Source organism: Pogona vitticeps, chromosome 13, assembly GCF_051106095.1.
Source record: "Pogona vitticeps strain Pit_001003342236 chromosome 13, PviZW2.1, whole genome shotgun sequence".
In the NCBI taxonomy this organism is placed as follows: Eukaryota; Metazoa; Chordata; class Lepidosauria; order Squamata; family Agamidae; genus Pogona; species Pogona vitticeps.
The window spans coordinates 12265173-12278513 of NC_135795.1; the positions used below are offsets into that span (position 1 = coordinate 12265173).

At 40.8% G+C, this 13341-nt stretch overlaps 1 protein-coding gene across 1 annotated transcript in view; it reads left to right on the forward strand.

Moving 5' to 3' along the window:
* DNAH3 (dynein axonemal heavy chain 3) overlaps positions 1-13341 on the forward strand; it is a 129760-nt gene that overhangs the window by 19401 nt on the left and 97018 nt on the right. The window contains exons 8-12 of the mRNA XM_072982559.2: positions 3386-3581; positions 4646-4771; positions 7617-7812; positions 8580-8759; positions 12053-12189. Of these exons, the coding sequence (XP_072838660.2) occupies positions 3386-3581; positions 4646-4771; positions 7617-7812; positions 8580-8759; positions 12053-12189 (835 nt within the window). The remainder of the gene's footprint in view (positions 1-3385; positions 3582-4645; positions 4772-7616; positions 7813-8579; positions 8760-12052; positions 12190-13341) is intronic.

Here is a 13341-nt window from a genome sequence, read left to right on the forward strand (position 1 = left end):
TCAGTTTCCCAGTGACACAAATTTAATATGTGCGTTCAACTCTGTGTTGCTTCATGTCCGTAATGATGCTACAGCAAATCCAATAGAATATATTTCATATGCTGAAAATTTTTATGTCCTGTGTTATAGTATTGAACATCATCAAATACAACAGTAGTGTTATAATCTACTGCATCTACCAAGATCCAGGTCTATAGAGCCTGTGTCCTGAGCACACTCCTGTACTGCAGTGAGTCCTGGACCCTTTGTGCACGTCAGGAGAGGAAGCTGAACACCTTCCATATGCGTTGCCTCCGATGGATTTTTGGCATCACCTGGCAGGACAAAGTTCCAAACAGAGTAGTCCTAGAACAAGCTGGAATATTCAGCATGTATACATTACTGAAACAGCGACGTCTACGTTGGCTTGGGCACGTTGTGAGAATGGCTGATGGTCGGATTCCAAAGGATCTCCTGTATGGAGAATTAGTGCAGGGAAATCGCCCCAGAGGGAGACCACAGCTGCGATACAAGGATATCTGCAAGCGGGATCTGAAGGCCTTAGGAATAGACCTCAACAGATGGGAAACCCTGACATCTGAGCGTTCAGCCTGGAGGCAGGCATGCTTCATCGCCTCTCCCAATTTGAAGAGACCCTTGTCCAGCAGGCCGAGGCAAAGAGGAAGTCACAAAAGCAGCAAAACCAGGGAGCTGGACAGGGAACAGATTGGATTTGTCTTCAGTGTGGAAGAGATTGCCACTCTCGAATTGGCCTCTTCATCCACACTAGACGCTGTTCCAAGTCCTCCATACAGAGCACGACACCATAGTCTTTCGAGACTGAAGGATGCCTAACTAACTAACCTAACTACTTGTCTGGATATGCTTGTCTGGTTAAAAGAAAGGAAGCAACGGAAATAAAAAGGAAGCTGCAATTAATGTGATGCATTCAAAGTCACAATTTATAATCAGAATGTGATGGTGGCAATCTTGGAAAATAATAGGTTTTCAAGAAAAGGCTTCATGCCACCTTTCTTTATTAAGGAAACTATTACAGTTCATGTATTCTTTATTTTTTTAAAATTTGTTCAGGCAGATTACTATATCTAGCAGGCTATATGTGTGTGCATATGTGGTTTTTTTTTTTTAAAAAAACAACAACAACCATCTAGTCCTGTGCTTGCTCTGTGTGTCTACACATTTTGTCTTGTTTCATGCAGAAATGTTTTGTACAAATGGCTGAATACTTGACTGGAATTACAAAGTGCTCCTTGTCTAATGTTAGGGACATGGTGGGGCTGTGGGTTAAACCACAGAAGCCTCTGTGCTGCAAGGTCAGAAGACCAGCTGTCGTAAGATCGAATCCACACGATGTAGTGAGCTCCCGTCGCTTGTCCCCAGCTCCTGCCAACCTAGCAGTTTGAAAGCATGTAAAAAATGCAAGTAGATAAATAGGTACCACCTCGACGGGAAGGTAATGGTGTTCCGTGTCTAATTGTGCTGGCCACGTGATCATGGAAACTGTGTTCGGACAAACGCTGGCTATACAGCTTGGAAAATGGGGATGAGCACTGCCCCCTAAAGTCAGAAATGACTGGACTAAATGTCAAAGGGAACCTTTACCTTACCTTTTCCCTTACCAATGGGATTTGAAAATTCCTTGTTGCGGTGTCTGTTTTGTGGGAAAAGCCTAAATAAATGAAAATGAGGAATGTAGGAATTATTCTTCAGGCCCTTAAAATGTGAGCTGCTCCATCTTGCTGAAACTGTGAGATACTGCGGCTCTTCATGATGCAAATTCATATGATAACAAAACACCTTTATTGCTGACTCGCTCAAAAATAAGACCTACTTTAGAATTTCTAGAACTCTTCATCAGACAAAGATAGTATTGCAATAGAAGTATCACCCGGCCTTGGACTTTGTTGCTACGAATGGCTCCCACAGCCATTTTCTGTATTCACATGACATTTCTTTAGAAACAGCTGAAGGTACCTTCTGTTCTGTGATCAATGTCTTAGTCTTTAAGTTGCCACAGAACTTTGCCTAAAATTAACAGAGAGCATGGGCTTCTGTCACTGTGCCATCTCTTCTGCATGTACATCATACACCTGACCACAGATTCCAGGTGCTTGCTCATTCCAGATGGAGGGTTCCTAGCACTTAACAATCAAAAGGAGTTGTGCAGCTGCTCCCATCTGTCCTTTCCATAAAGATATAAAGTTTCTTCCATGGTAAGAAAACAAAGGGGCGAGGTAGTGGTAAAACACAGTCACAGCTAGAGTAGGCCCACTGAATCAATGGAACTTACGGAGTTAACTCACCAAATCCCCACTTATTCAGTGGGCCAACTCTAGTTTTGACTTACTACAGTGACCAACAAGATTTTAGCCACTGTGTAAATATTACACGAGTGAGCCAGGGTTGCTGCACAATAAAAATCTTGCTTACAAGCACTGGAAGTGCGGACGAGGTTCCGTCTCCTTCTTTACATTTCATTTCATTTACTTTACTTTATTCTTTTGCAGTTATGAATGTCACTGGTATAACATGGCAGATTAATACAGTGGTGCCTCGCTTAATGGGCACCCTGTTTAACGATGAATCCGCATAGCGATTAAGTTTTTGCAGTCGCAAAAGTGATTGCATTGCAATGTTTTAGATAGGAAAAAATCACTTTGCGATGATCGGTACGCTGTTTTGCTTACCGATTATCACATAGCGATGTTTTTTTAACAGCTGATCGGCGGTTCCAAAATGGCCGCCGGGTAAAAAAATGGCTGCCCGCTGTGTTTTTGTGCCGATTCCTTGCTTACCGGGCAGCGAAAATGGCCGCTGTATGGAGGATTTTCACTTAAAGGTGAGTTTTTTGCCCATAGGAACACATTAAACGGGTTTTAATGCATTCCTATGGGCTTTTTATTTCCGCATAGCGACAAAGTCGCTTTGTGGCGATTTTTGCGGAACGGATTATCGTCGCTATGCGGGGCACCACTGTACAGAGATTGTGACTCTGAGGAGGTCGTAATCACTCTGGAAACTGATGTTACTGAAAACATACTGCTTATGGATTCATTAAATCCATTTAGTTGGGATGGGGAAAAAAAGACCTCCAAGCTTGATTAAAGAAGTCCTTAGAGCTGGTTTCCATGTTTGTAGGTCTGGTGCTCTGTCCTTGGTACACAAGGAGGAGCAAGAAAAAGCAGGAGTTAACCTTAGAGAGAGAAGGAAGGAAGAAGGCTTTGAGCACCATGTTGCATGTAAATCTAGAAAAGTCAAGGGGGAGAACAAACGTGGGCTATTTATCTGCTTACTATCTCCCAACCACTGGCATAACTAACTAGGCTGCATGCATTGATGCTCTGTTCTCACAATTCTTTCCATTCTTTATATGGTTTTATTCTAGTTGATTATGTCTTGATGGATCCAGATGAAAGAAAAAGGCTCTTTATACACAACATCCCGAGGCTTTTCCCACAAAGAGTGATCCGTGCCCCAGTCCCATGGCACAATGTCTATCAAGAAGTGAAACGCTGGAATGAAAGACACCTCTTCATAGTGAATCCCATGATGCTTACTTTGCAACAACTTTGGTTCGCAGAGTAAGTATTCTCAACATTTTGAAAAATACTCCATAATGTCTCTGGCTGTAACACATTTTATGCTAAGTAGTAGTTGCTGGCCTAAGCAGATGTAACCTTGATAACCGTGTAATCATTAGGCTGAGTTCAGATGCTTCTGGTTTTCTCATTGGATCAACTCGCACCAATTATACAGTGGTGCCTCGCTTTACGATTGCCCCGCATTATGACGAATCTGCTTTACGACAATCATTTTGTGATCGCAAAACAATGGTCTACAGTAAATGGGGGAATTTCACTTTGCGATGATCGGTTTCCTGCTTCGGGAACCGATTTTTCGCAAAACAATGATTTTTCAACAGCTGATTGGCGGTTTCAAAATGGTCACCGGGTAAATAAAATGGCTCCCCGCTGTGTTTAGGGACAGATTCCTCGCTATACAGGCAGCAAAAATGGCTGCCGTATGGAGGATCTTCGCTGACGGTGAGTTTTAAGACCATTGGAATGCATTGAACGGTTTTCAATGCGTTTCCGTGGGCTTTTTATTTTCGCTTTACGATGTTTTCACTTAACGGCGATTTTCCTAGAACGCATTATCGCCGTTAAGCGAGACACCACTGTATACATTTTTTAACTTAAGCTCTCGCACAGAGTTGTTGTGAGGACAAAATTTGGGGAGGAGGGAGCAATACAGGCTGCATTGATGTTTCTCATGAGATGTTTGGACATCAGCTCCTATAAGCCCAATCCCATATGACATTTGCTGGGGACTGTGGGAGCTGTAGTTCAAAGCATCTGGAGGACCAAAGCCTGCTGCTTCTTGAAGGACTGGTAAGTAGAAATGAATATATCTGTATTTCCAGAAGTCAGCATGGATGAATCTGCCAGTTTTGCTTCTCCCACTTAACCATTCTTTAAAATTTCAAAATGCTTCAATCTCATGTGTGAATGAATTTACGAATTTCAATAAATCATTATCAAAATATGAGAGAAACAGTGTTTTCACCCACCCCATTAGAACTATCTGCTACTAACATATTACACAATTAGAATTTATTGTAACCGTGTATTCTACACACACACAGGTTTTGTGAACTGAGGTTCATTCGTACCAAGGAAATCCTCACTGATGATTTGCCATTACTGCCCAATGAATTTGAAGATTTGATCCGAAAACAATGTCAGGAAGCTCATGATATTCTTCTAAACAGGTCAGAATGTTTCTAACAAAATATTAATTGCAGTAGGATCCCCATATCAGTGGGAGATCGTTTCCAACCCCCTGCTGCTGCAGAAGCTGAAAAAGATAGTAGTGGCCAGTTCTGGTAATAACATAATGAAATATATTTCTCTCACGAACGCTATACATAACATGGTCTCAAGCTCCCTCTAGTGGCCAGTTCTGTTACCTTCAGTTTTAGAAATATATATTTCTAGGATTGTTCTTTTAATGTTTTTCATATATTCAGGCGTGGATACGTGAATTAGCAGATACGCACCCTGCTTATAAGGAGGTCTTATTATATTATCAGATTTTAAGAAAAATTGGTACATACACTAACAGGATGCACTAAGCTATGCTGAACTTATGGGTATTAATACTTGTAATAAGGCAAAAATAGAAAATTTATGTTTATTGTTCAGGGGACCCATTCAGGTGTAGGATGTGAGGAAAGAACCCTAGATTTGGTTGCTGAAACTGCTAGAGCTAGTATGCTCCGGCATTATGGAGGAGATGAAGTTAAGAGACCACCTTTTGAGCTTCTGGAAGATTCAGACTTCTTGATTTACAGCTTACCGCTGTCAGTCTGTACAGAATCAGTTATTGGTCAATGGGGAATGTCCCAGCTCTGGAGAAAGTCATGCAGCTGGATCCCTGGCATGGTGCGATCTTGTAGAGTGTGCTGCCCATAGCAATGTGCTACGTGAGTCAGTCACCTCACTATGACTAATAGTAAGGTCACCTGTGATTCAGTGTCAGGAATCCTTCCTGATCTACCATAAATCACCCCCAGTTGCCTGATAGGCCTTGACCTGTCTTCTGCCCAGGTCTGCACTGCAGAATGTCAGATCTCAATTTTAGTCTAATTAATTTATGTTACAACAATACCCATGGCTACTCAGAAATAAGTCTCATCTGGGAAGGGGAGACAGGACTGTAATCCAAGTTTCCTCGGTGACAAACCTTTCAATTTGTCAGATGAAGTCTGTTGTTGTTCTGCCCACAGAGGAGCCCATGTGGAAACAATAGAATGAGAAAAAGCAAATATCATTCTATTGTTTCCACATATATATATATATTAAACCTATTCTTTCCTGTCTTTGATCATAGCAAATCCTTTCTGAGCTCATTTCATTTCAAAGCCCTTAGAGCAAATGCTTTGGAGCAGCATAGATTGAAGCTACTGACAATGAAACATTCTGTATCCCTTTGCTTATGTGCCTGCTTTTGCTGTCTTAGTTTAAATATTTAAATCTATTTTAGATCAATGTGTTTGGTCAAAAGCTAGAATCATAGGAGAACAGATGTACGTGTGTGTTTGCTAGGCCTTCTGAATTCATCAGTGCTTCAGTGCGGGTGTTGAATTTTTTCACACTTGAGATTTGTGTGCTCTGAATATTAAAAATGAATATATGAGTGGGTTGCTGCAGTCTTGTGATATTGATTGAAATGGCATAGGAAACCATTTCATATATGGACACTTTAAACTTGTTCTCCTGAGTCTGTGTGTGCTCTGGGCATTCTAAAACCACTATAATATTCATAATATTGCCTCCACAAAGTCCTAAAAGCAATTTTCACAGCTAAAAGAAACATTGTTATTATTGTAGCAGTCCTTTATTTTTTTCTTTTGAAAGAAAACAAATATTTAATATAAACATCAACATCAAGTACAAGGAACTTGATTATAAAGGACTGCAAAAATCTCTGTACGGCTTCAAAACTTTATTTGCCCAAGTCTTTGCTGAAATCTCAGCTTTTGCTAAGACTGTGAGTCAGATGGATTGTTCTGAGCTGTGATCAGTCAGGACGGATGTAAAGATTGTCCAGGTCAAATGCAAGCACAACTGCCAATACTGTTGTCTTGACATGATCCTCTGTGGTACATAAACCACAGTTACATTGAAAAAGAGGGAAGATTGTGGCACAGTAGACCTGTCCCTGGTCGTTACTGGGGATAGGAGCCTATTAAGGCCTGGCTGCCTATTAAATCACAAGGCCTGTCCCCATGGCAGAATTAAATTGATCTAATGCTCAGTATCTCTTCTGAGATACCTTGGGAATTGTGATTCAGGGTAATACACTAGAGAAGAGTGTTCTGAGCACAAAACTACAAATTCCAGAGTTCCTTAGGATGGAAAAATGACAGCTAAAGTAGTATCAAATGGATATTGCTATATAGTTATATGTCATGTGCAGTCTAGGCAATTGATATAATCCACATTTTTTCTGTCAAGGGCCATATTATCTGGGTGCAAATTGTTAGGAGACACATGCTGGAAGTAGATGGAGTGATGGAAGGGCCAGAGGGAATGGGGCACAACATGATGTTACCTTTCTCTTTCCCCACATTCATGGGTTTTGAGTAGGAGTCAGCCATCTCTTGCAAGATGGGGGGGGACAGAGAACAGATTTCATAAAAGGGACTCCTGGATAACATTGCACCAGAGGCTTTTGAAAACTTGAGGGGCCCCTGCACACAGGAAGAGTAGGAAGGGACCACCAGAACCTTTCCATAGGACTGAGGTTCGTTACCTACAGGGCAGTTCTTGGGAAATCCTGGTTGAGAGATTCTGAGAACTGTAATTAAAAAAGTAACTTTTCTGAGTGCTGCTTCAAGAAAGTTACAGCACGGTATTGGGCACTACTTAACCCAATTCCATTGACTGATTTATGTTGCTAAGGTTAATTCAAATATAGCTTGAAATCACTTATCTTTAAGTGTATTTTTACATCACCTTTCCACTACGTGGTTCCCAAGGCAGATTTTGCGACATTGTTCAAAGGCATTTGCGCACAGTATAACCAAATCAAAGGTAACGTACGTATTGCAGATGGATTCCCACGTGTGCAGACCTCTTCATTGAACAGAAGCAAAACTGGCTTCATCTTGCTCCCCAGAATGACCTGGATACTTCTCAACAGATAGAAGAGTATTTTGCCTCAGTGGCCGTTCTCATGTCCTTACAGCTACGGGAGATGGTGATCAATTCATTAGAAGACCTCCTTTCCTTTTTTAAGATACACCAGGTACGTAGAGTGGATCATTTCACTTTGTTTTGACATATGATATAAACATAAAATTTCTATACATTTGTGCAGCTTGTTTGCATATTGTTCCTGTATATTATTATTAAATAATCAATCAGTTTTATTCACCCCGTGAGACAACATGCAAGTGGCAAAATAAACAGACAAAATATTTTTTTGAAAAATAGCAAAATCAAAGAATTTGTGGGCATGGATAAAAAGTAGCCATCTATGGCCGAAGGGCAACATATGCCTCATGATCCACTTTAGCATTCCCTTATTCTGGGGCCACTTTTGGGACATTTACTTTAACCAAGGCTACATAAGTTCATCCCCTGAGAGGCACAGTAGAGAACTGAACTCCCAACTTCCAGTTCTGCAGCCAGGTGCCTAATTCTTTGAGCTATCTGGCTAAATAGGTCAGTCCCTTCACAGCAACCCAGGCATGCTAGTGGCAGTGTAGATAGAAGGAGTGGATGTATGTGTGAAAGGAGAGTTAGGGGGAGAAGGAGAAACTGACCATGATTTCCTGAAAGAGAATCTTCTTTATTTGCCAGATATGTAGTGTACTGCATAGAGTGTCAAACTAGATCTCAGGAGATCTAGCTTCAAATCTTCACTCAGCTATGGGAACTCAGTGAGGGCGGCACTGGTAAAACCACCCCTGAAATATTTCACATACCTTGAAAATCGTATTAGAGTCTTTGTAAATTGGGTGCCAGTTAACAGCACGTGATGCGTAACAAGTGTTCTTTCCTTGTCTTGAGGATGGTAATGACTTTGGAGAAACATACAGTGAAATACAGTTTTTTATACCACAAATACTGGTAATAAAACTGGATGTAGAGGATCCAAAAATTGTGTTTGAGCCAGATGCAAGAGGCTGCTGGGATTTAATCTACCGCTGCTTCATGGAGATCCTAAAGAATTCTGAAGGACTTCCAAAGGTAAACAAATACACAGGGGCAGAATAATGTCCAGGTTTACTGAGACATTAACCAAATATGTTGAACTCAGTTAGTTCCCAGGTAGGTTGCATTGTATTGCAACCAAACAGTGCAATTATATCCCAAAGAAACATTGTTTGCAGAAAGATGGGAATAGACAGAAGCCTCTTCTCCTGCCAGAAGTCTTTCAGCTGAACTGTGTTGCTGGCTAAGATCTTTCAGCCAGAAGTGGGGCAGGGAAGGGCTATGATTGACAGAGAAGCCAAGATCCATCCCAGGAGCACAGCCAGTAGGCCAGTACAAGATTACCCATGATGAGGTTAGTCCTAATAGTAATAATTTTCAATCTCATTCTGCTAAGGAGGGGTTTGGATCCAGCAATTTCAGTTCAGCTGACCCTTGGCTACTCAGATTGCTTGGGGTGGGAGGAATCAACTGTACAAGGCCACACCTCATAGTCAAAGGCATGTCCTTCCCTGGGTGTCAATTCATATGTAATCTTGAGCAGACACTTTTAAAATATATTATCCTGATGCATGTCATACATAGGTCGGGACAAGTACAGTAAAATGCAATTCTGGAGCTGTGTGCAGACCATTTTTTTCTAGCCTCCAAACCCCTGCTTCTCAAAAAGGAAAGAAAAAAAAGATGAATGGCCAGTGCTTGAAGACTCTTAAGTGGGCAGTTCACCTTTTAAATTATAGCAGTTAGTCTTTAAGGTGCTATAATTTTTTCGTCTCCTTCTTTGGTGTTCTTGTCTTTTTTCTTTTTGTCTAATATATTCACATAATGATTTTCTTCCAAATCTGGAAATAGACTTGTAGCAACTGTTAATTTCTTTCTTTCTTTCTTTCTTTCTTTCTTTCTTTCTTTCTTTCTTTCTTTCTTTCTTTCTTTCTTTCTTTCTTTCTTTCTTTCTTTCTTTCTTTCTTTCTTTCTTTCTTTCTTTCTTTCTTTCTTTCTTTCTTTCTTTCTTTCTTTCTTTCTTTCTTTCTTTCTTTCTTTCTTTCATTCATTCATTCATTCATTCATTCATTCATTCATTCATTTTGGTAGTCTGGGCATTCCCTGAAGGGTTCTGGAGCCCGGAATTTCCCTCATACCTTTCAAAATTGCCCTCCCCATGAAATAGCCCCACTCAAATAAACAGGATTTATGTTAGTAATGGCTAATTGGTATCTATAATTCTAAAAGTGATGGCAACCAAAGTAGCAAAATCTTTTTGGAAAATACTATGGGTTTGTGGTGAGTTAATTTATATATTGTCCACTGATCATACAATGCAGCAGGAGATGCAAATCAGCCCAGAGTCCTGTCACCCACCTGTAGTTTATCCCCCTCCACCATCTAGCCTTTTACTTTTTAAAATATGGATCCTTTTGCTTTATTTCAGCTGTATGATTACTTGAGTCACTGCTGAACGGGAAGAAAAGCCGCACACACAAAACACCTTTCCTCTTGCCTCTTATCTCGTGAAGGAGGATGAGCACATGCACACCCCTAGCAATGCCAGTATACACTCACCTTGGCAAGACCTCTCTCTCAGGACTCTTCTTCTTTTTCTTTTAAAGATTCTCCTTGTGAGCAACGCTCCTGTTTTGTTTTGTTGTTTGAACATCTTAAGAGCAGAGAGCAAAGCTTTGACAGAAATGATTTTTTTTTGTTTTGTTTAAGCTAAGAAGAGTGGTCGCAAGATCAGATAGGCGGGATAGAAGTAGAATAAATAAATAAAATAAAGAGGAAACAAAAAGAAACAGAGAGAGGAAGGGGCCATCAGGCTTGTCAGTGCATTTTTTGAGCAGTGCCAACCGCAGGGCTATCACTAGAGCTGTAAGCAAGCCGTTCGATTTAAGCATGGCCACTTAAATCAAACATAAATTCCATAGTGCAACTGCACAGTGAGTGAATACCAGTGAATTCACATTTTGCTCACTGTGTAGTCACACAGGAAGTCCGAACACAACTGTATTATTTTCAGGGGTCGTCCAAATGGACCATTTGTGCTCCTGTATATTCCTGGCTGTGTGCTGAATGGCATTCACATTTTCCCCCTACCAGCTAGGTGATGCAGTACAGTGGTGCCTCGCTTAACGGGCGCCCCGCTTAACGACAAAATCGCATACCGACAAACTTTTTGCGATCGCATTGCAATGTTTTAAATGGGGAAAAATGGCTTTGCAATGATCGGTACCCTGTTTCACTTACTGATTATCGCAAAGCGATGATTTTCCCCCAGCTGATTGGTGGTTCCAAAATGGCCGCCGGGTAAAAAAAATGGCCACCCGCTGTGTTTAGGGACGGATTCCTCGCTTATCGGGCAGCGAAAATGGCCGCCGTATCTAGGATCTTCGCTTAAAGGTCAGTTTTAAGCCCATAGGAACACATTGAAGGGGTTTCAATGCATTCCTATGGGCTTTTTAAAATCGCATAGCAACAAAATTGCTTAGCAGCGATTTTTGCTGCATGGATTAACGTCGCTATGCGAGGCACCACTGTACTTACAACAAACAGTGAGAATGAGTGACAAATACTCTGGCTGTAAAAGCCCATGTTCTTTTTATTTCACTTTGTACAATGGCAGAGTTGAGGAGGCAAAGATTCTGGGGTTGAAGCTTTCAATGGTAGTACTAATTTATGTAAAACAAAACAAAAGTCCAGGATAAAATATCATTTCTTGAGCGGCTGAAATGGTTTCCTCACTATTTTTTAAAAATGTTACTTTGAAAGTTCTACTTTCGGAATGACTCTTAAAAGTAGATCAGCAGTGTGGGGAGCCTCAGTTGAAAAAGGCTCAGATCAAAAGCTTTCAAATAAAAAAATCTGGCATAGATGATCATTATAAAAGCATTTCTTTAAGCTTCATGATATATTTTTGAAGCATTTCTTAGAAAGATGCTGATTTGTTAAAGAGAAGAGAAGTGGAGTTTTAAGAAGAAGTATGAACAGGTGCCCTAGTAAGAACCACAATAATTCCTCACCAAATAGCATCAACCGGTGCAAATGGAGAAGAAACAGATGTGCCATCCTGATGAGCCTTCAGAATTCTGTTAATCAAATCTTTAAGAGTACAACTGTAGGATGTATTTATGTATATATGTACATCCTGTGGAACCCTTTGTGCTTCAATTCTGTGTAAGGAGGATAAATGTTTCTGAGATGTACTTGCCTTGTTGTCATATCTGCTCAAATTTTAGAAAAGGTTAAAATGTTTTCCATTAACAGCATGCTACACTTCTTCTCTTTGTATCCTCCCATTTCTGCTGTGAGATCTCTCCTCCCTTCTTACTTTTTAGGTACAGGTTAAACTTTTCCCAGAATTAAAAGGAGATGATTTAGTTCTTCGTACTGTCCAAGAAGATGAATCTTTAGTTTCAGAATATGTGAAAAAAACAGCTGAGATCTTTGATCTCAATCAAGTTGGTCCAAAAAAGTAAGTCATGTATGTTGCTAATTCTGTTGTTTGTTTGTTTAGAAAAAGGGTGGGCAGAAAGTAGACTGGGTTTTCTTTATAGATTTCTAGGTGATTTGAAGAAGCCTAGCAACCTTCTCTAAATTCCAAAACAGCTCCCCTTTCCACTAAGAGTTAAGTTCCTTTCTTCCTTTCTTCCTTTCTTCCTTTCTTCCTTCCTTCCTTCCTTCCTTCCCTCCCTCCCTTCCTTCCCTTCCTTCCTTCCTTCCTTCCTTCCTTCCTTCCTTCCTTCCTTTCTTTCTTTCTTTCTTTCTTTCTTTCTTTCTTTCTTTCTTTCTTTCTTTCTTTCTTTCTTTCTTTCTTTCTTTCTTTCTTTCTTTCTTTCTTTCTTTCTTTCTTTCTTTCTTTCTACCCCACCCATCTGGCCTAAAAGGCCACTCTAGGCGGCTAAAGGCTGGAGGAGGGGGAAAAGTGGATATTTCTGTGAAAATAGTTGTAAGCTAAGTTGTGGTGGTGGTGGTTTTGTGCTATCAAGTCACCTCCAACTTATAGCAACCCTTATGAATGAGCAACCTCCAAAATGCCCTGTCCTCAACAGCCCTGCGTAGCTCCTGCAAACTCAAAGGCTCTGGCTTATTAATTAAAAATTTATGGACATCTGCTTAGACATATTGGCCAGTATCCAACTGAGTCAGCAGAGTAATGAAGGAATCATGGAGTTAGAAGTGGAGTATAAGGCCATCAAGTTCAATGCCGGAATCCAAATCAAAGCAGATCAGACAGATTGTTGTCCTATTTTCTTCTGAATGCCTCCAGCACCTCTCATGATCTCTGGAGGTAATTGGTTCCATTGTCATACTGCTCTAACAGTTAAGAAGTTTTTTTTTACTGATATTCAGCCTAAATCTGGCTTCCTATATCTTGAGCCCATTGTTGAATTGTGGTGCTGGAAGAGACTCTTGAGAGTCCCCTGGACTGCAAGGAGAACAAACCTATCCATTTTGAAGGAAATCAACCTTGAGTGCTCACTGGAAGGACAGATCCTGAAGCTGAGGCTCGAATACTTTGGCCATCTCATGAGAAGAGAAGACTCCCTGGAAAAGCCCCTGATGTTAGGAAAGTGTGAGGGCAAGAGGAGAAGGGGACGACAGAGGACAAGATGGTTGGACAGGG